Here is a 20,769-nt window from a genome sequence, read left to right on the forward strand (position 1 = left end):
GCATTGAAAGTACATTTGTGATCTTGTGAAGAATAATCGACGTCTTGATAATACTAGCTCTTGAAATGTCCATCCACGAGTATTCCAGACCGAGTTCCTTATGTCGTGTTCGGGTAGCTCAAGGCCGATGATCCGTTGACCTGTTGTCCCTACTGCATGGCTATACTGCTGACGACGAGGTGTTCCATTGATACCAGGAAGACCACTATGCGGACTGTCCCCTGATGCAGCGATAATTGTGAGCGTTGCGCCTCGATACACGGCGCCCATATTTTTGATAAGGTGATGCTTTTCGGCATCATCTTGTTGATCGATGCAATATCGATCGATCCATATGTATGAATACCCCAATTGTAGCGTGACCCATATCGAATCCTCTATGGTTTTGGGCAAGCAGCCCAAGAAGGCCGAAGAGCTCTCATGAGCGACAGAAGCGTTGCCCCAGACATAGCTCAAGCAGACATATGGTGTTCCAGGAGCAATTTCGCATAGCTTTCGTGAAGCACAATCGATCACCTTCAACGGGAAACCAGAAGAACTGTCTTGATCACAACCTCCCTTATGGGATAGCAGGCACTTGGATATCCAGCTCTTCGCAAGCATGATATCACCCAAATTTGCTGGCACGGATCGTAGGATACTGCTCTGAGCAAAATATGTCATCTTTGCCAGGGCAGTGTCGATCGCGAAGCATGGGAATTTCGTTCCCCGAGACTCCAAAGATGTCCAATAGCTTCTTACATACTTCGTTGGAGATTTTCTAGAATCACCTGCGTCATGTTCAGACCCGATAGAGACTCCAAAGTAAGCCGTCAAACTGTCGCATGAAGCACATCCCTTTCGAACCTCATCCCAAGTGCCATCGAATAACTCCTCACTACCTCCAGATCGCAAATCGCGGAGCGATGCTCCAGTTTCGAAAAAACATGACGTGGGGATGCCTTGGCATTCCCAACAAATGCCTGTGTCCGAAGAAGGCGAGTGAGGAATAGAGTCAACCATGACGAACAAGATGGGATAGAAGTTTGAGGATAACTCCAGGGATTTGTGATTTTAGAAGGCTGGCTCAGTGGCTAAAGAGCTGGATGTTTTATCATCTAGGTTGCCGTACTGAGGCTGAGCAAAATGCGCTAGCACGGGCTGTGCAGACTTGCATATGCAGCATGGCTGCAAGGCTAGAAGGTATCATGGGGGCCTAATGTTAGCAGGATTGAACACCTACCCGCCGATAGCGGGGACGTCTTGTCTCACTCATCAGAAGGCTTTACATGTCTTGAATCCTACTTATTTCATCACTCAACTTGGCGCCTTCCCTGTCTGGCCATATGTCTGACCAATCGCCAATGCCGAGACGTCATGGCGCCTATCTGCTTCGAGAACTTCAAACTTCAAAAAAGCAAAATCACCATGCAGAAGATAGGCACACTCCTAAATCCCAAGAACGGTATCACACCTCACGTTCGCAACCTTTTCATCGTCAATGGATGTTGGGAAAAAGAAGAGTGTTGGAAAAATGGTGTCATTATAGATCCCATGCTCCAGCTGGTGGTCGGCGCATTTCCCCAAGATCGTTTGCGCGCTTTGGTTGGTGACGATGAGATAGTGCTTGATACGACTTTGCTGGTATCCTTGCTTCAGCACCAATCACGACTAAAGCGCTTAGCGGTTTATCGTCGAATGCGACCCGATGGACATGTCATTGACCTTGAGGACAAGAATTTAGTGTCATGAGCAGCGTCTCGATGCGCGGATGTCGAATCTCTTACAGTTGATTTGCGGACTGATTACGTCGACACTTACACGCCAGCTGGGTTCTTGGTTCGAAGCGCCCCAAACATCGAGGACCTTAGAATTAAGGAGCATGAGAACCAAAAACATCCGGCACTACCTCTTTTGCGTCCCTTAGGAACGTGGGGGAAAGTGGGTTACAACGCTTTTGGAGGACTGACTGCAGAGGATGAAGACGGACGTGCTAAACTCGAGTTGTTCCAGATGAGCTTAGAACACCTGGCGTTAGACTCAAGATCACTTGGGTCGATTAGAAAGCACGTCGAATTGTCGAAGCTCGAGAGTCTTGAATTGCTGCGGTGTTCGGAAGCTCATCTTCTCCTGACGGTACTTCCATCGGGTTGTAATCTCACGAAGCTAATCTTCGAACAGGCTAACGCCCACATTCGTACGGATCAGGATCAACAAGCGATCGAAGGACTTTTGAAGTCGTTCAGTGGCCTCCGAGTGCTTTCGCTTAGTCTTTATGATCGGATAGTGGATATCTCCTGCATCGTCCACCACGGTTCTTCTCTCCGACAACTCGGTATACACTGTTACTCAACATGCCTATCCGTAGATGATTTGGAAGAACTTCTTCAATCGGGTCCCCATCTTGAAGGTCTCGGCGTGGACTTCTATAAAGTACGCTTGGGTGAGGTAGAACACGCTATCTCAAACTTCAAGCTAGCACAGATACATGGAGAGGCTCACGCAGCATCTGAACTGGAGACATACTTGGTGAGCAATTCCTTGCATCATTCATGCATTAGTGCAGACACTAACAGTGACGTTTCAGACTGTCATCTCAGCCCACCACACACTGAAATGCGTTCGCATCTATACCCCTCCGGTTATAGAACTCTACGACGAGTGGCGCCACGCACCCAATGCCGGATCCCAACTGGCCGATGAGTACGTCGAGGTAATGCGGAATATTATGCAGCACTTCGCTACAGAGATACTGTCCTATATGAGCGCCCTGGGCTCGAAAGTAAAATTCTGGGGTATGATGCCGAATGCTGTGGATCAGAATGAGGACGAGTCAAGTGTGGACGCGAACGGGCACCAATGGCCGAGGTACTACTATGCGCGCAGGCCAGTCAGTATCGATGAAATGTTAGAAGACGAGGAGAACACAAAAGTAGTTGCCGCGCCGACGACGCTAGATGATGGTCTCATGGAGGAAACCGTGTTTACGCAGGTGTTCGATACCACTTGGAGCAGTGCCTGCAGGCAGGAACGCCGGTTCTTAGGTCACACGCGGAACAAAGAACCACCCCCTACAAGATACGATGGTGAGGAGCAAACGTCGGCTGCTAGAGGTCGTACGCAGCGAACATAACATCAGTAGTAAACGCCTATTGATATTATGGACGTGCTGGTGATAAGACGCAGGCACAACGCTGTTGACTTACACTATATTGTATCGCAGTAGAAGTGCGTTCCCAAACACTCACTTAGCTTCACTGTATGCAGCTGTATATGTAGTAAACACCTATAAGCAAATGACACCAACAAAATTGCAACGAAAAGCGTCCCTTTCATTGGTAAAATATTGTCCGCACAGCGTACATATATACAAGAAATCAGCTATCAAAATATTTACACTTGAAGCCGTTAAAACCCCCTTTTCTCCATCCTCATTTATATATCCCTGGATTTAATTTTCCAAAATCCTGAAGATCATATCTCCTTCTAGCCATACACCTATAATACACTCACTCTCCATCGCTTAGAACTTGAGGGTAACACCAGCAGTGCCAACAACAGCAGCCTTGACAGCAGCCGCCTCAAGGAGCTCAGGAACCTCGTACGGGACCTTGGACAGGGAGCCCTTGGGAGCAGTGTTCTCGCTGCCGCCAAAGTCGTTGCCCTCGGCAACAGCGTTACCACCGTCGGTGCTGTAGAGCGCCTTCTTGGCCTTGACCCAGACGTTGTTCTGGACGAGGAGCTGGGCACCCTGGCGCGTGTTGATGCCATCGGAGACGTTCTCGTAGTAGTTGTTGTAGAGGTGGCCAGTTCCGAAGCGGAAAGAGGGGCCGCGAGAGTTGATGTTGAGCCAGTAGTTGTTGTTGTAGGTGACGGTCAAGTGGCCCTTGTCTTCGCTGCCGTTGCTGTCAGAGTGACCGACTAGAGAGCACTTCCAGTGGTCGTGCATGAAGCTGTTGGAGATGGTGACGTAGTCAGCGGCGTGTGTGACGTCGAGAAGACCGTCGTAGTAGTCCTTGTCGTGGTCGAGGTCGGAGGAGAGGTCGACGTGGTCAACCCAGACGTTCTGGGCTTCCTGGATGGCAATGGCATCGCCGCCGACGACCTTCTCCACGGCGAAGTTGCGGAGGATGACGTTCTTGACTGCCTTGACTGTGAGGGTGAAGTCGGTCAGGACGACGGAAGAGTCCTTTCCGATGACGGACTTGTTGCTGCCAATCTTGACGTTCTCTCCGCTTCCCTTGATGGGAGCGGTGATGAGAACGATAGCGGCATCCTCACCCTTGACAGCAGACTCCAACTCGCTGAGGGAGCTGACCTCGATGGTCTTGCCTCCCTTTCCTCCAGAGGTACCCCCGTTCTGGGTAGCGAAACCGGTAGTAGCGACATCCTCCAGGGATGCGGCGCGCTTGGTGAGACCGTCACGCTTGGGTGCGATCTGAGATGGCATAGGTGCTGCCAGAGCAGAGACGGCCATGAGGCCGAGAGACATGATTGAGAACTTCATTGTCGAAAGAAAGTTTGTTGGTGAAGTTGGAAAATGAATGTGAAGGGAAAAAGTGAAGGACTGGAGTTGTTGGTGTAGAAAAGAATGGAAGAGCTTTGCTGCCAAAAACTTCAAGGGAAGGTTACACAAGACCTTATATACAACCCAGCGTCCGTCCACATCAGGTACTGGTCGTTCGTAGTACCCCCGCCGCCGTGGTCAAGCCTTTGCCGGCGTCCGAAGGCATACGCGCTGGGGGCACATTGTTTCAAGCTTTTCGCACCAATCCTCTCCGCTGGGCGACCCACCACAGCGGAAGACATGGGCTGTCACTCACGATCTTGGGTGAGCACTCTTCCCTAGCCAGGTACCGTGTGGCGGGCGAAGGTCGTGAACATGTCAAAAGTTCTTGGCAATCATGCGGAAGGATTCTGTTTGAAACGACTAACCAGAACGGGTTTGAAACGGCGGCGGATAACTCCACTTCTCGAGCTGTAAAATTGCAAAGGATGTCGTTCGAAACAAGTCCGTACTCGGGCATCATAACTGTGCACCCGCAGGAATGTCTTGGCTATAGGATCTGTGGAGACATGGCGGGCGCTTGCTGCTATCGTGACCGATCGACTGGTGGAGGGGGCGGCTTGAGTCGTGAATGATCAGTAAACAACATGTATGAAATGTACGGAGATGTTCCTAATGCATATACTCAATTTTGATAATATGGATCTGGTGTACCACACCATTCGATATGGCGTGGATTGCCGGATGCGGATGCAGGGCTGACCGATGTGAAAGGCAGGCGTCTGACAACGTGCGATCCTTTGAATCGCAGGAACACTGGGTCGGTTCATCGAGACGTGGATAGTTGTGTGCACAACTTTTCCTTTCTTTTCCTCCTTGAGATTATAGAAAATCTCTGTCTTTACAGAAGCGTCTGGACTTGTTGATCGTTATCGCGATCGGCCCTTTGCTTGTTCCTGCTCCTGAACACGACGTTGCAGACAATGATGCTGCTGCCCGATGCCGTGGTTATGAATAGAGACAACTCGAAAACTCCCTGTAGCATGAAAGAAAAGGATCGAGGAAGGGACGAAACGGATGCGAAGCTTTTCTTGGATTTCTCGGCGATGTTTTGACTGCGCCGAACAACCGTTCTCTGGAGCGCGGCACAGCCACATATTGATTGAGTGTGATAAAGGAGAAGTAGGAAAGAGGTATGATTTTAGTCATACCAAATTGCGTGATCTCTCTCATATAGATGAAGCCCGAGAGAGCCAAGTGTCAGCACATGCAGCTTGTTGTCAGGTTGTACACATGCCAAAATCATAGTGTAAGACAAGCGCGAAGAACCCATAGCTCGACCGGTCAGATCGGCCCCAAGTGTATCACATTGAAGAAGACGGTGTTGAGTGATATTGGAAGCCTGGCTGCAGACGTCTAAAGAAGGTTTAATGGTTGGAAGAACCTAATAAGGTTTCACGTGCCAGAGTGACATCATCGCCTAAAGCAGTAACCACCTCCAACAGCTGAACCAAAGAGCACGCCAGAGAGAGGATAGCAGAACATAGCACAAGGCAGCAACAAACAACTCCCACAACGTGTTCACAAGTCTAAACTAGCTACTCAACAAACTCCCTCGCAAGTCATCGTCTCGTCACCACCAATTACTACGCCGTCATACTCACCCATCCTAACACACAGCGTACCTTTCTACTTGGGAGGACAAAAGCCGACATCAACCCCCCCCACAAGCAAATCTACAAAGCCAACCCAAACATGCCCCCGATCCCCATCCACAAAAACGCTCCAATCGCACCCACCTCAACGACCGCCGCCAAAGCAGACGGTATAACCCCTTCGACAGCCTCGTCCAACGACACCTCTCACAACAACCCACCACCCACACGCACAACACCCGCCTACGCCCCAGCAACAACAACACAACATGTCTCTTCTCAGCCGCCTGCTCCCCAGCCTGGCGCCCGCCCCGCCGCACCAACAGGCACAGGAGGACGAGGAGCAGGAATGAGCGAGAACTACCGCGACGGCAGCACACCAGCAGCGCCCCAACCCGGTGCGACTGCCATGCCAACGGCAACAGTCATCACAACGGAGACGCGACAAGCACCACCACCACAATTCAGTCATCCCCCTCCTTCAGATTCCATGCTAGCCGGTCGCTCAACTACAACCTCCACGACTCCTTCGGCATCGGCGGCGGCTGGTAAACCGGGCCCAACGGTCCTCAACTACGGTCCGGCGGCGAGCCCGTTCCAGACTGCTGATACGGCGCAAGCGCAACCTACAAGGACGAGCTTGGAACACCCACCGGGTTATGTTCAGGCGCCGGATAATGCACCGTACACGGCTGGAGGAGGCATCGGTGGCCCGAGTGGAGCCGGAGGGGATGGTGAGGGTGAGGGTGTCGGGGCGCAGGCGTGGAGTATGTTGAATAAAGCGGGTGAGGCGCTGAAGAAGGGCGAGGAGAGTGTCTGGAGGGCGGTCAAGGGGAAGAATGGCGGGGGATTCTGAGCGTGTGCTTGGGTAGATGGGGGGCAGCAGATGGAGCAGTGCGGCTCTGTTCCTATATCACAACTCGTATTGAACATCGTCACTCAATAGTGGAGATAGGTTTTGCGTACAAAGAAACCCATGACTTTCTATAGACCACTATTTTCCCCATTGCACCAAGCGATGAAAAGAGGAAGTACAGGCAAGAGACAAAAGCATTGCAAGCCGGATATGACGTGTGAATGTATAAAGTACAAGAGTGTTTTACCACTCCGGGATCGTGCTTTTCGTTACCAAGAACAACCTTCCGCCCGCAGGGCTTCTTGTCGTTCTCATACACGTACACCCCATCCCCATCTCTCACGTCGCGATTAGCTGCTTCCACCACATAAACGCAGGTTGGGGGTATCGAAGAGGGAAGAAAGGCGCTTAACCAGATCCACCCTTGAACTTCTTGCCGAAGAGGATGAGCTGGGCCTGGTCGTAGATGGACAGGACACCGGCACCGGCAACACCACGGAGAATGTTGGCACCAGCACCCTTGAAGAGAGACTTGACACCCTCAGCGGCGACGATCTGGCGGGCGGCATCCATGGTACCCTTGTACTTGACGGCCTCACCGGAGGTCATCATCATGCGGCGACGGATGGTGTCAAGGGGGTAAGAGGCGATACCGGCACCAGTGGTGACGGCCCAACCAAGAGCGAAAGAGGCCAAGAAGTTACCCTCGAGGGAACCGGTAAGGAGGACAGGCTTGATCGAGTCGTACATACCGAAGTACAGACCACGGTAGACAACGATACCAGCAACGGAGGGCATGAAACCACGGTAGAGACCACCGATACCGTCGGAAGCGAGGGTCTTCTTGTAGACGTCTACGAGACCGTTGAACTGGCGCTCACCACCCTTCTTGGCGGACTTGGCGTCGTTGGCAAGACGGGTACGGGCGTAGTCGAGGGAGTAGACGAAGAGGAGGGAAGTGGCACCGGCAGCCTGTTGTTGTTAGATTGTGTGCTGACAAGCATTGAGCGAGTATACTTACACCACCGGAGGCCAAGTTACCGGCCATCCACTTGGCGTAACCGTCACGCTCCTTCTTGTAGGCGAACATGGACTTGTAGGTGTCGCGGAAAGCGAAGTTGAGCGCCTGGGTGGGGAAGTAACGGATGACGTTGGCGGTGTTACCACGCCAGAGGGAGAGGACACCCTCGTTCTTAGCGGTACGGCTGAAGCACTCGCCAATGCCGTCGTACTTGCGGTCGAGACGACCGGACTTAAGCATCTCATCCTGCGGGGTGGATTAGAGATTGTTAATGTGCGGGGTCCTGTTGGAGGAACTTACCTGGTTCTGGATGAGGAGCTTAACACGCTCGATGGGAGCGGCGGCGGTCTTCGAGACGGCGGCGGAAACACCACCCACTGGTAAGCTGTTAGTATCTGTCACGGACGCAGAAAATTGCCGATGTTGCTCGCATCATGCCCGAATGCCAATGGCACTCGTGCTGATGGAGTTGTCGATGGTGATGGAACGTACTCAGGAAGTCGACCACGAAGCCCTGATTTGATCGTTAGCCCAAGTTCCAAGTAATTGACGCACTCCAACCACACAACCCAGCCAACGCGCGCAGAGCCAGCAAAGTTGAGTCCATCTCATGACATTGCCAATTCGCTGGAGAAACCCCCATTGATGCAATTGAGATAGATCTGCAACTATTGCTGGCTCCACGGTTGTCGAACTGAACAGCTGGCCGAGTCCGAGGGCGGGTTACGTACGGGCATCCCCATGATGCTCTTGTCTTGCTGCTTTCCCGACATCTTGAAGACGTGTAGAGGGGAGATTGGTTGAAAAAGGTGAAGTTGCAGATGCTGGTGCTGCGTTGAGGGAGGAAAGGTGTATTTGTAGCGAAGCTGCGACAAATTCTGCCAGCTGCGCTAAGTCGCACTAGACCCATCACGTGCTAGCTCCCTTGCCCGCTATCCCGAGCGCTCCCTCATCAACACCTCGGAAACGCGGAGTGTGGGAGAAAGTGAATACGATAAGGTCCTTGTGATGAGTTTTATGATTCACTTGATTCTGAATATGTTCTGATCGCTGCCGGTAGAACTACCTGACAATAACAACAATGTATCTACCTCTCTCATGTTTCCCAACGGACACCCACAAGCGTTGCCGTAGCAGCCACAAAATGAATAGTCTTTGACGGAACCGCGTCTACTGGCAGCCCGCAGCCGTCAATTCAACATGGAAAATCCACTGTGGGGATGTACAAGTGTTCACATGCCTCTTCCAGCCCAAGTCTCCCACGCCTCTCCTTTCTGCGAGCCACCATTGTCAGGGTCCGCCATTTTTAGGTCGGGTAATCTCGGGGACGGAACCTGGCTCGGGCCAACAACTAGCGGCGAGGGCTTCAACGAGCGTGGGGCCCGGACTCCAGAGCGGCGAATTTTCCATCGCCCTGCCCGCTATTGGAAGACGTGCCGTAGTTCGCGAAGCCTCGATGGCTTCTAGTGCTGTCGAGAGCTGGATACGTGACGTTGGTGTTGCAGTCTTGTTCGGATCGCTTCGTGAAGCTGTGTAACATCGCACGTCGCGTGTCGGTTGTCGCTGTTTGACACACCTCAGTGCCCCTCCGATAACAACCGTCAGGCTGACCGCCACTACAAGTTACCCGAACATGTCGGGCTGGCTCAAAGTCGTTTCGCCAGCGAACGGCTACCAAGACAAGACTTCAATTCCAGTTGTCGACGCGGCGATATCTCATCTTCCCACCGCAGTCACATTGCGTCATGTCTGGTGGTCATGGTCCAGCGAAGCCGATGAACTTGATACGAGGCCGAATACATCTTATGATTTTTCTGGTCGACAATTTCACCCACCGGGTATCAACGTATACTGAAAAAGAAAGTTACATACCGATCCTTTGAGATAGTGGGTTGCTAAAATTCATTCACCAACCACGTCCCTCATTAGCATCGTTTGCATCTCGTTTCCGATGTACAATTCCCATATGCAGCATCACTCTTTTCACTCAGTATCTCCTCTCTGCATCGATCATACTTTCGTGTAGATTTTTAGTACGCAATTACCAGACTTTTACGAACAAGCGGTCTAGCGGCTAGTAGAAGAAGTGGTCATATGCTTGCAGATAGGCGAGTTGACTTCGAGACTTTGCGCATTGTCATTCAGTATTTTCTATATCTTCTTGAAGATATTCCATACGGTAGTAGCCTTGCGATACCTTGTCAAATTGGCTTCCTTTCTTGGTCCCAACTCAAAATGTAGCCTACCAAAGACCTACATGGTGCTGCTTTATCGGAGGCGTGAAGTGTACAATCTTGACGTTGCATGTCCGGCAGACAAAGCATATATGAAAGCTGCTCAGAAGTCGCTATTTTCACCCTAGATACTCACGTAAGTAGTGTGAAAGACAATGACAGTCTACGCCCAGTGTGACTTATTCTTGTGAATGCTCTCCGGCATAGATATACCTTTGTCCTTGCAGACTCGTCACGTCTCGAAAAACACGGTAAAATCTTAGAACAGAAGAAAACGAGGACATACAAAATGCTCAATATAAGACTATACTGATAACATGTGTAAACGGAAGAACGGTAGATAGGAGTGCCTTCTAACACTGCCTGCATGCGGCCTGCACATAGAGTTAGAGGTGATAAACAGAACGGGTCTATATCATATGGCTCTGAAAGCATAATCGAAGCGACGATATCGGTCTAGTGAATAAGGAATGCAATGTCTCTATGATTTGACTATAATACTGTTTATAATAAACTAAGAGAATAGATTTACGTGTCGGACCGCTATACGAGAAAACATGATTGAGGTTGCGCCGTATATGCCCACGCCTGCGCAAACATAGTAAGCAGGAATCTGACTATCATCTAAAATACTTAGCAATGCACCAGTCAGAGTAAGAAAAATGAAAACGAGACCACAATAATCGATTAAACCTTTGAAAAACCTCTTTGTAGAAATTCTTGGTGCGTTCCAGTGCGCAGGTAAGTTCCAATGCGTAGGTACCGTCCACTTCGCATAGCTGATGTCCTCGAGCAGTAGGGAAAATGTGATGAACTCCCAGACAGCAAAAGCTATGTAGAAAGGGAGGTATGAAGGGAAAACCGGGGTGGGAATCAAGAGTAGGATCAACTTCGTGTTGGCCAAACCAGTAAGTGCTAGAGCCTCTCCCATAATGCCAGTAGCAGAAGCAACCATAAGGTAGATCAATGTGTTAGTCCACCTAGAGTCCCGGTAGAAATTTTGATCAGGATGATCGCGTGCCTGCAGCGGCGTAATTGACATGGCGTTATTATGAGCGGCCTGCGAGAAGGCGTTATGAAACTGCACGAGCGCTGTCGAAAGCGTGTTGGTGGGTTGCTCTGCTAGGACAGTCAACATCATGTCTTTCCTCCGAGGAGGGAAAAAATGTACCTTTGAAGAAAGACTCAAAGATGGTAAGCAAGGGAGCTGCGAGGAGGACAAGAGGGATGACCTGACCGAAAGACCAATCGTTAGAACCGCGGTCTTCTATCGGAAGAGCTTGCAGTAATCTGATGAGACCCCAAATAAAGCTTCCTATCATCCAGAGGATCTGTCTGTAAGATCAGTACCAATACTACTGGGTTAGACGCTCCATACCTCGATGAACATGGAGTTCCATAGATCTAACAAAGCTCTAGCAGTGAGAAACAGTGCCAGAAGTGGTCTCCAAAGGAACAGCCGTTTTAGTGTCAAGCCTGATGTCTCCATGCCCATAGTTGTATAAGTTCGACGAAGGAAATTGCGAGCCCTTTCGCTACAAAATGTCCTAAAAACACCTAGGACGGAAACAGAGAGGGATCTGTGCAACCGAACAACTCGTTGCATGAACCCTAGAGCTAAGAGAAGAACGGATATCACCATTGTCGAGAAATTCAACTGGTCATCGTTCCCAGTGGGCTGCCAGTAGCAAATCGCATAGTCGCTAGGCGCAGGAACTATGGGGGCATCGCTACCGTAGTAACCCTCCGTCCAGTTGTAACCGCCCGTTGGTATCATAGCGACGAGCAGCATTATCAACATTAGACCCATGGCAACTAACCTCCAGTTTCGTTCCGCAGGCCGATTGTACAAATGGTTGCGGAGGAAAGTAAGGCAAGAGAGGTGAGTTATGCTCGAGAACCAAGCCAGGTAGACGATAATCTGCCAGTGGAAGGCCGAAAGACCACAGTGTAGTTGCACGTAGCCACTAATTAGAATGGACGTTCCGGTAAGAATCTGGAGATCGCTCATTGATTGAACACACTGCGTTCTTTTAGCGCGAATATGAAGTGGAAGGAGATAGTTTACTAACTTCGATGAATACGACTTCTAAGCGAGGGTATGCCTTCGCTTTCGGTAGATTTGGGTGTAATCTTCGCCATGCTGCTAAGATCTTAGAAACAAGACCAAGATATACAACGTCTATTGGATTCGGTCGCGGGTTACGAGCTGTAGCCGCGCCTGGAGTGCTGTTTTTGTCGAATGGGTCTTTTGTCGGGTCATGTGCAATGTGGTAATGGCAGACTAGGATGATCACGACTATTCCGGCGGTAGCTGTATATCCAACCAGGACCTGGGGGTCGTCAGCACGAAAGTTCTGAGCTTCTGCTCTCGCAAAGACTAACACCAAGTCCAGAGATATCAGAATATGGAGATAGTTGATCGAGAGGTTGCGAGCAGTCATAGTGACAACTACTGTTGTCCGCCATGTTTGCCGAAACTTTGTGTTCGAAAGCCGTGACGAGGCTAGAATTATATCTTCGAAAGAACCTTAGACCAGAGCGGTGGTCTACAAGGCTGAGAATTGCTTTTAGTCATGGCTGTCTTTATATCTTCAGCCGCACGTGAGGATATAGTAAACCCATTGGTTCCAACTTTTTGAGGCGTAAGTCGAGCAATAGCGAACATCTTTAAGCAAGCGAGAAGCCGAGAAGCTTGCTGCGTGGCGTTTCGCATCCATGGAACAAGTCAGTGTCTCGACCAGGCTGTTTTATGGCAGCATGGTTCGGTCCAGTGAAGTGGACAAGTGACTTTCATCTCAGCTGAGAAAACGTTCGAGAGGCACAAGAGGCTCCGCGGGGCGTAAGAATCGGTGCATACCAAGAAAGTTTAAACATCGGTTCACCGATACCAGTCTCCAACTCTTGCCTGTCACGCGACAGGGCGATGATTCGAGTCAGTGGCGCTTGAGGTGAAGACAGCTTCTCGAACGGCTAAAGCATTATCGCGAGCCTGGAAATGACTGGGCCACATCGTCGGTGTCTGATCATGTTGTTGGTGTCGATGGGGTAGGAAAGTGATGCACAGCCTGCACAAGATCACTACTACCTACAAATAGGCAGCCATGGCATCACGGGACTCGAACTTATTGTGTTGTTCATTTCACGTGTCTTCGTGCTCCAAGCGTCGCGCCTTCCCGCGCTCCCGTCGCGACTGCCCCACATACGTCATGCACCACGAAACACCATGAACACACAGCCATGTACACACAATGGCCTCACCATCGCCAGCCTTACCCACAAGCCGTACTTTCATAACCCAACTCTTCGACTCACTATCAACACTACCAAGTGACCAAGCCGCCGATGCTACCAACGATAATGCCAAAACCAACACCAACCCGCTAAACAACTTATCCGACACGACGAGGAAACAGCTGTTGAGCTTCCAAGTAGTTTTCCCGACTGAATTTGTACCAGCGTTGGATTTGTTAGATCGGCGTCTTGTAACGCGTTTCCATATCCGCAATGAGGAGCAAGTGGCCGAGCTGAAGACGGTTATTGATGCGGGAGGCCAACAGCAAGATGTGCAGATGATGCAAGACACAACAGTAGAGTCGGAAGCACCAACACAACAACAACAGCAGCAGCAGCAGCAGCAGCAAGAAAACTCCCATACACGCACAACTCCAACCCCCACCAAAGAAGCAGACCCGACGGACAAAGACAAGACAAATCACTTGAACAACAACGACACGATATACTACGTCCGCTCCGCACAACAACAACGCTCCTCACGCTTCGCCACATCCTACGACACAACAACATACTACCAAGTCCGCCTCCGCGCCTGGAACTGCTCTTGTCCCGCATTTGCCTTTTCCGCTTTCCCACCTACTCCTGTCACGACGAGGCATGTTGGGAACGAAGAAGCAACAGTCCACACCCCATTACACAACAACAACAATTCAACAATACAGCAGGAGGTAAACAATAACAAGGATAGCAACAACAACAATGCGGACAACAAGTGGATATTCGGAGGTATCAGTCTCGTCGGGAAAGAAACGACGCAACCGCCGCCCGTGTGTAAACACCTCCTCGCATGCGTGTTTGTGGAAAGATGCAAGGGGTTATTTGGGGGGTTTGTAGAGGACAGGGAGGTTGGTGTCGAGGAGGCGGCGGGATGGGCTGCTGGGTGGGGTGATTGATTGATTGATTGGTATTCTGGCTTGGAAACAGTATAAACCATGGTTTATAGCTGCCATCTGAGCGAGTGTCACACACATACGCACACACACAGACTGTTAATACTCTCGGTATCTTGCTTTACAGCACAAGGGCAAAAAGAAGACGGGACATGCCGTTCATAACATGATAACTCCCGAACAACCAGGTTACATCAACAGCTTGGAATAAACGGCAAGAGAAAGAAAAACCAAGACATAGATGGAGCTTATATCATGCTTCTTGAGTCATATCATTTCCAATCATGCTGTCATGTCGTAACATAACATTTGGGGAGGGGCCCAGGTCCAGCAGAAACAAGTCTGCTTCAAACCATGGGTATTCTAACGTGTGGCAGCTCCGAGAGTCTGGGGGGGTTTCTGTATATAATACACATGTGCCTATGCGCCCAAATGGCATCATGGGGCACAAAACATCCTCGTGCCCCCTACAGCTCTCTCCCGCGTCATCATCATCATCCACCTAGCTCGCTTTATTTCTTCGGCTCCTCCTTCTTCTCTTTACTCTTGTCCCCCTCCTTGACCTCGCCATTTGTCGTCTTGTCGCCGCCCTCCTTCTTCTCCCCCTCTTTGCCCTCGTCCTTACTCTTCTCCTTGTCCTCTGCCTGCTGCTTGTTCTGTATCTTATTCTCAATCAAATCATGGAACGCAGTAATCGCCCTAATCAAACTAGACAGGTAAATCGTCATGAGCTGGTCATTTGTCTTGACACTCATCGCGCGGGCAAGCTCGCCGTTGTCACCGCCATCGGCACCGTTTGTTGCCGCCGCCGTACCACCAACGGGCGTTGGCTTGGGTGTAGAGAGGTTGGGGAGTAAGTTGAAGACGTCTTGGAGGTTGCCGAGGATGGCGTGGTTGACGGGGAGGTCTTCGTCGAGGACCTTTTGGAGGTATTGGCCAATGTCTCGTAACCGTAGGTGGAGGCCTTGGAGGGACTGGAGTTGTGAGGTTATACGTGTGGAGAGGGTACCGACGGCGACGTCGCGGATATCGCGGAGGAGATGTTCGACTCCAATCTCCTCGGCCTCTTCGGCTTCGATTATTGAGGGCGTGTGGACAAAGGTCTTGGAGGTGGTTGTGCCGTCCTGGGTAACCTTGTTAGCATTCGCCCTGAGAAGCAACATGGTAGACGGTGCAATGTCGACTTACATCCTTGATCTCCTCGACCGCAAAGTAGGCATCTGTCGGGACACCGACCTCCTTTGGCTGTACATCGATGATGACGAGCAGCGGGTTCGGCGTGTACCGCTTGAACAGCTCGTTGACCTCTAGATCCGACGCCCGCAGCTTAGGCCCTGTGTGATACCAGCCGATGAGCTTCTCCCGCGCGTTGACCTTCTTGAACATGTCGTTCATCGACTCGACATAGTTGTGATCCAGAAACCATACCGACGGGTCCTTTTCGTCTTCCTCGAATGGTACTGTGCGTGTGTCAGTCAGGCGGCAAACTGGACAGTGGAGGGGCCGAGGAGCTACGCACCCGCAAAGCTGTTGGATACTCGCACGTTCTTGCCGTCGTTCTGTCCGAGAAGAACACCGACTACTCTCCTCTTTGTTCCTTTTGCTTGGCGGCCGTAGTGGTCTGCTGCGGAGAGGAGGACGAGAGGCGCGACGGAGACGTTGCGGGTCACGAGCGACAGCGTCTCGGCTGTTGTGGCGGGCATCTTGGTGACGTGGACTCAGTATCGCCGGAAAAGAGGTGCTGAGAGGGTGAGGGTGACGGCGACGTTGGTCGAGTTTGTTGGGGAAGGGCCGTGGTTGTGGTTGTTTGATGCGGCTCTGCCGTGTCCAAAAGCTTCGGGACTGCCATGGTGATAGCGGGTCAGAGCTCCACGCTAGCCATTCAGTGCGTCAGTGGGCGGCATGCATAGACTCCCGATTGTTCAGCGGTCAGGCAAAGAAGTCGAATATTTGGTATCTGAAGAAAGGATAATGTACACAAAATGCTCAATGGAAATGACAGAACCCAGGTCCCCTCCCCCGATCAGTCCAGATAGTATCATAGCGTGGCGGTCGGGAAGTAGTACTGATCCCACAGGAACTCATAGTCCTCAATAACACCGCCAACCATATCGAGCAGAGGCTTGCCCTTCAACTTTCCAGTGATGCTGTGGATCCAAGCCCTGTCCGTTGTTAGTCGCCAATCAAAGCAGATAGGCACCAGACTTACTTGGTGATGTTCTCGTAGAAAGCGCCGCGCATTGCCCACCACCCCAGGGACCAGCCCCGCTTGCGCAACTCTTCCTTCTCCAGTCCAGTCAAGCCCCTCAGACCTCCGGCTAGTCGCTCCTGGAAGTCTTTCTTGGCGAGTTGCCTGGCGCCGTACTCCATGCTGACGCCGATCAACCACGGCCTCCAGCTCTTTCTGTCGCCGCTGAAGTGTTGCATCGCCAGCGCGTAGACAACCGGACGGAGAATGTACAGTGCTTCGGCCAGCTCGCCCTTCCCGCTGACTCGATGGAGCAGTGCCTTTGGGGGCTTGATGTCGTCTGCAGTCAGTACCTTGGAGAGAAGGTAGCTGGAGATATCCGACGAGTCTGGTAGGCTCGGCATGGACAGGCCAGTCCTAGGCATAGCCCAGTTCTCTGCCTCGACCGAACGCTCGCTCGGTGGTGTGTCCATGCCGTCTGCCGATGCCGACGACTCCTCGAGTGAGCTTGGGTCAATCTCTCGTTGTGGGAGTGGCGGCGACAGGAGTGGGCGCGAGTTGGTCAACCGAAGCAGCAGCAACCTGCATACTGCTTTGACAATCTCCAACAACACCACGACGCGCCATCGCACCTTCTCGCCCTTGCGCTTCGCCGCCATCTCCCATAGCAGCTCTGTATATTGGATCATCTGGAGCACCAGCGCGATGCGCTTGTATGTGGGCGAGTTCTGCGTCCAGAACTTGGTATAGCGATGATGTGGGGTGAGGGGCTGCCGTCGCGTTCCGGGCATCTGTGCCATGGCTTTTGAAAGGAGCGAATCATGGTATAGGGAGAGCACTTGAACGCCGCTGTGTACTGTGGCTCTGTTAGTCGTGACGGGTGCGTGACGGCCGGGCGCAACCTACTAGATTCGGATGCGACTTCAGACTCTCGGAAGCGGCCTATGCATAATCAGCAAGATGCATGCGTGTACACGTCGAAATACTCTACCGGGGATGATGTATGTCAGTGACCGCAGCGCAGACTCTATCTGCGTCACGGCGCTGCTGTTCTTGGTGATGAAGTCCGAGTACATGCCCAGCCATTGCGACGGCATGAACAGCACCTCGCCCGTCTTCTGCGTCGCTTGCTTGTACATGTCTTGCAGTCGCACTCAGCAAAACGCGCCGAGATGGAGCGATTGCGCGACGTCGATGTGGTCGATGCCGAGGTATGCACGTGTAGATAGGAGTGATGGGCGAGGGTGAAGTCATGGATCCATTATCGCGTGCGCTACTGAGTACCGAGGCAGGTGCGGCTCAGCTACCCCGGATGTTCCTCTCCACTCTCAACGAGCACGCGCACCCCATGGTTCCCCGATACTGTCATACCATGCAGATTACACTGTCGAGCATGCCGCTGTTGCGAGACGTGTCTATAGCCCCGGATGGCGTGCAAAAGGGCGCTGCCTGGTCCTAAAAGGAAGGGCGTTGAACATGTGACTCCGCGTACGCAGAAAAACGCGTTACACGTCCACCTACAAGCTTTTCTCATGGATACAAATACTCCTCCTTGAATTGTCACAACATCAATCTCCCCAATACGTGTTTAGAAGAGCTTGCAGCATGGAGGGCAAGACATCAGACCGTGTTCCTGTGCCCCAACTTCCCCTTGGAGAAAACGATCAATCACTCTTCGCCTCGATCAACGCCTTCGTCCACAACTACATGTCAAAGTACGACAACTCCCACGACTACAACCACATCCTGCGCGTCCTTTCCAACGCCTATTATATTCAAACGTATGAACGCGTTAGCAACCCTTCAGTCGAATATGACACAACAGCCCTCTACCTAGCCGCTCTTCTGCACGATGTTGGCGACCACAAATACGCAAAGCCAGGCGAAGATGTCGAGAACCAGATCAGAGACACCCTCCTAGCCCACGGCGCAAACCCCAAGCTAGCCGACAAGGTTCAGACGATTGTAAAGCACGTCTCGTACACGCATGAAGTCCGCAATCCTGATGCCGTCAAGGAGATGCTTCTGTTACATCCTGAGCTGGGCATCGTACAGGATGCAGATCGAATCGATGCTATCGGCGCAGTGGGCATAGGCCGATGTTTTTCGTTTGGAGCGGCCAAGATGCCGGATCAGCCTATGGAGAGGGCGGTGACCCATTTTGAGGAGAAATTGTTCAAGTTGGTGAGGATGATGAAGACGGGAAAGGGGAGAGAGATGGCGCGGGAGAGACATGCAGTGCTAGAAGGATTTGCCAAGCAGTGGGAAGAAGAGACAAGGTTGGCTTTCAAGGTGGAGTGAGTGGGGATGCGATGCTAGGCATGTAGGGCAGAATGTGTATAAGATGGAACGGGGTCTGTGTTTGTTCTTGGTCGAGACACGGCGAGTATCTGGATAGGATCTTCAATAGTCGTTTTGAAGGAATCGCGTCGATACTTTCGTGGATACTACTGCGTTTTCTCGGGAAGTTCGACATGGTCTCGAAAAAGCACAGCACCAGGTCTTATTGCAGTATGTATGTGTGTGGGGGGCCCAGCATCATTAATCGAACGAGGGACAACGTCGTTTTCGTTTTCGGCTCTCTTCTCGATCTTGGTCATGCGCACCTTCGGGATGGACTCCGGTAGAAAGTGGTTGGGCGCCAAATTCGTGATAAACTACTTTACATATCTGGGTAGTGTGTAGAGATGTCAGAGTGTTCCTTTTGGCACCACATCTATACGCAAAGACTGTACACGGCCGTGAGAACAAGGGTTCGCGGTAATACTACAAAGGGTCCCAGGGTCTTGTACAAAGGACAGAGCATCGGTGGTCAAGAAGATTCGGGCTCGAGTACCGAATGCATGACTTGCAGCAAAGAGATATTCAACAGCCAACTTTCTGAATCATGACGACATCAATCGAAAAGATGTAGGATAGTCGTTTCCCAAGGTTTCTCAGTATACTCTATGAGTCATATCTAGATGCAATTATCGGTCACTCTAGAGGCACTGGGTATACTACGACTGGACGGCCTTCTTCACCGATAAGCATGTCTAAATACACGGGCCGAATAAGGTCTTGTTCGGTCCATATGTAAGCCACAAGTGGAATCCAATGTAACGGCGAGATGACCTTGCTTTGCAATTGGCTGCGCAATAGGCTCGCTGTGCGGCTGTTGTCGAGATGTAGCGGTCCATCCTTTGTAGATGCAACTCACAACCTCGTATCTATCGATTATGTCACGTAACGAGAGCCCGCGATATCGATAGACAGTGCCGCGGTATCAATAGACAATGCCGCGGCATCAATAGACAATGATGATGGTGGTGGGTTGTATCAGGGACATGTAAATGAGGGTTCACGGAACAAAATCCCAGCCAATGAGTGCTGCTCACCATGCATCTGTAAACTTACCAACTCCCATCTAGAGCGTGTGTACGCATGTGCTTCTGTTGCCAGACCGTCCTACCGTTCATCGCACACTCCATCTACACCCTATAGTTTTCCACTATAACGAATTGAGCTGTATGTGGATGGCTATGCAAATGCAGCCAATCTCCTCATCAGTAGCACATCTCCGTCAAGTAACCTGTCCGACACACCCCAATAATGCCACTAACGCACACGCCATCCAAACTTTGGAAGCTGGAATATCCGGAGCAGGTAGTACGAAAGAGCCACGTTCATGCAAACAGACGAGATACGTCTGAGGATCCGCGGAGACGGCAAAGGGCCGTTTCATAGTGGAAACACGGCGTTGACAAAGAAGAACCAGCGCGCTAGCCTATGTTTAGTAATCGTAGATACTGAATCCAGGATAGCGCATCGGTTTCTTCTTGTCAACGCCGTGGAAACATGTATATTCTGCACATGTAAACTCAGCCGCCAAGACTTCTATGCAGCTAACCGCAGTCAAGTCAACGTCATGCTTAAGAAACAGCAGTCGGACCGTTACTATAGCAAAATATGCGACGGCGATCCGGCACACGATACCCCATCGGAGTCAGTTCGTTGTGTGGAATTACCATCCCACTCGTCGGCAACAAATCCCAACTGGTGCCGTCTCCCATTGCGGGTATTACGGACGCTGCAAACGGAGGCCACCACGCGCAAACAAAACCAGAAACCAGGATGAAAGATGACGACACGCAACGAGCAAG

At 51.3% G+C, this 20,769-nt stretch overlaps 8 protein-coding genes across 8 annotated transcripts; 3 read left to right on the forward strand and 5 right to left on the reverse strand.

Annotated features, from left to right (window-relative positions):
* Positions 1-3,502: 3,502 nt before the first annotated feature.
* Positions 3,503-4,486, reverse strand: AA0111_g11085 (putative pectate lyase A; the record flags this gene model as incomplete). Its single annotated transcript, XM_028644910.1, has 1 exon — positions 3,503-4,486. The coding sequence occupies one exon, from the start codon at positions 4,484-4,486 to the stop codon at positions 3,503-3,505; it is 984 nt and encodes a 327-aa protein (XP_028501368.1).
* Positions 4,487-6,241: 1,755 nt separating this feature from the next.
* AA0111_g11086 (hypothetical protein) lies at positions 6,242-6,997 on the forward strand (the record flags this gene model as incomplete). The annotated part of the gene is made up of 1 exon (XM_028644911.1): positions 6,242-6,997. One exon carries the CDS (start codon positions 6,242-6,244, stop codon positions 6,995-6,997), a length of 756 nt encoding a protein of 251 aa, XP_028501364.1.
* Positions 6,998-7,405: 408 nt separating this feature from the next.
* On the reverse strand, positions 7,406-8,791 carry AA0111_g11087 (ADP,ATP carrier protein; the record flags this gene model as incomplete). Its single annotated transcript, XM_028644912.1, has 5 exons — positions 7,406-7,969; positions 8,019-8,264; positions 8,319-8,395; positions 8,511-8,532; positions 8,750-8,791. The coding sequence occupies 5 exons, from the start codon at positions 8,789-8,791 to the stop codon at positions 7,406-7,408; spliced, it is 951 nt and encodes a 316-aa protein (XP_028501370.1).
* Positions 8,792-10,766: 1,975 nt separating this feature from the next.
* AA0111_g11088 (hypothetical protein) lies at positions 10,767-12,696 on the reverse strand (the record flags this gene model as incomplete). Its single annotated transcript, XM_028644913.1, has 4 exons — positions 10,767-11,374; positions 11,424-11,583; positions 11,631-12,275; positions 12,325-12,696. The coding sequence occupies 4 exons, from the start codon at positions 12,694-12,696 to the stop codon at positions 10,767-10,769; spliced, it is 1,785 nt and encodes a 594-aa protein (XP_028501344.1).
* Positions 12,697-13,503: 807 nt separating this feature from the next.
* AA0111_g11089 (hypothetical protein) lies at positions 13,504-14,442 on the forward strand (the record flags this gene model as incomplete). The annotated part of the gene is made up of 1 exon (XM_028644914.1): positions 13,504-14,442. The coding sequence occupies one exon, from the start codon at positions 13,504-13,506 to the stop codon at positions 14,440-14,442; it is 939 nt and encodes a 312-aa protein (XP_028501343.1).
* A 509-nt stretch (positions 14,443-14,951) lies between these two features.
* On the reverse strand, positions 14,952-16,142 carry AA0111_g11090 (26S proteasome regulatory subunit; the record flags this gene model as incomplete). The annotated part of the gene is made up of 3 exons (XM_028644916.1): positions 14,952-15,563; positions 15,628-15,899; positions 15,959-16,142. 3 exons carry the CDS (start codon positions 16,140-16,142, stop codon positions 14,952-14,954), a joined length of 1,068 nt encoding a protein of 355 aa, XP_028501323.1.
* Positions 16,143-16,477: 335 nt separating this feature from the next.
* Positions 16,478-17,766, reverse strand: AA0111_g11091 (hypothetical protein; the record flags this gene model as incomplete). The annotated part of the gene is made up of 4 exons (XM_028644917.1): positions 16,478-16,601; positions 16,649-17,483; positions 17,534-17,569; positions 17,619-17,766. 4 exons carry the CDS (start codon positions 17,764-17,766, stop codon positions 16,478-16,480), a joined length of 1,143 nt encoding a protein of 380 aa, XP_028501324.1.
* A 466-nt stretch (positions 17,767-18,232) lies between these two features.
* On the forward strand, positions 18,233-18,928 carry AA0111_g11092 (hypothetical protein; the record flags this gene model as incomplete). The annotated part of the gene is made up of 1 exon (XM_028644918.1): positions 18,233-18,928. The coding sequence occupies one exon, from the start codon at positions 18,233-18,235 to the stop codon at positions 18,926-18,928; it is 696 nt and encodes a 231-aa protein (XP_028501321.1).
* Positions 18,929-20,769: the final 1,841 nt, after the last annotated feature.

The sequence above is a fragment of the Alternaria arborescens genome, assembly GCF_004154835.1.
Source record: "Alternaria arborescens strain FERA 675 chromosome Unknown contig_43, whole genome shotgun sequence".
NCBI classification, from domain to species: domain Eukaryota; kingdom Fungi; phylum Ascomycota; class Dothideomycetes; order Pleosporales; family Pleosporaceae; genus Alternaria; species Alternaria arborescens.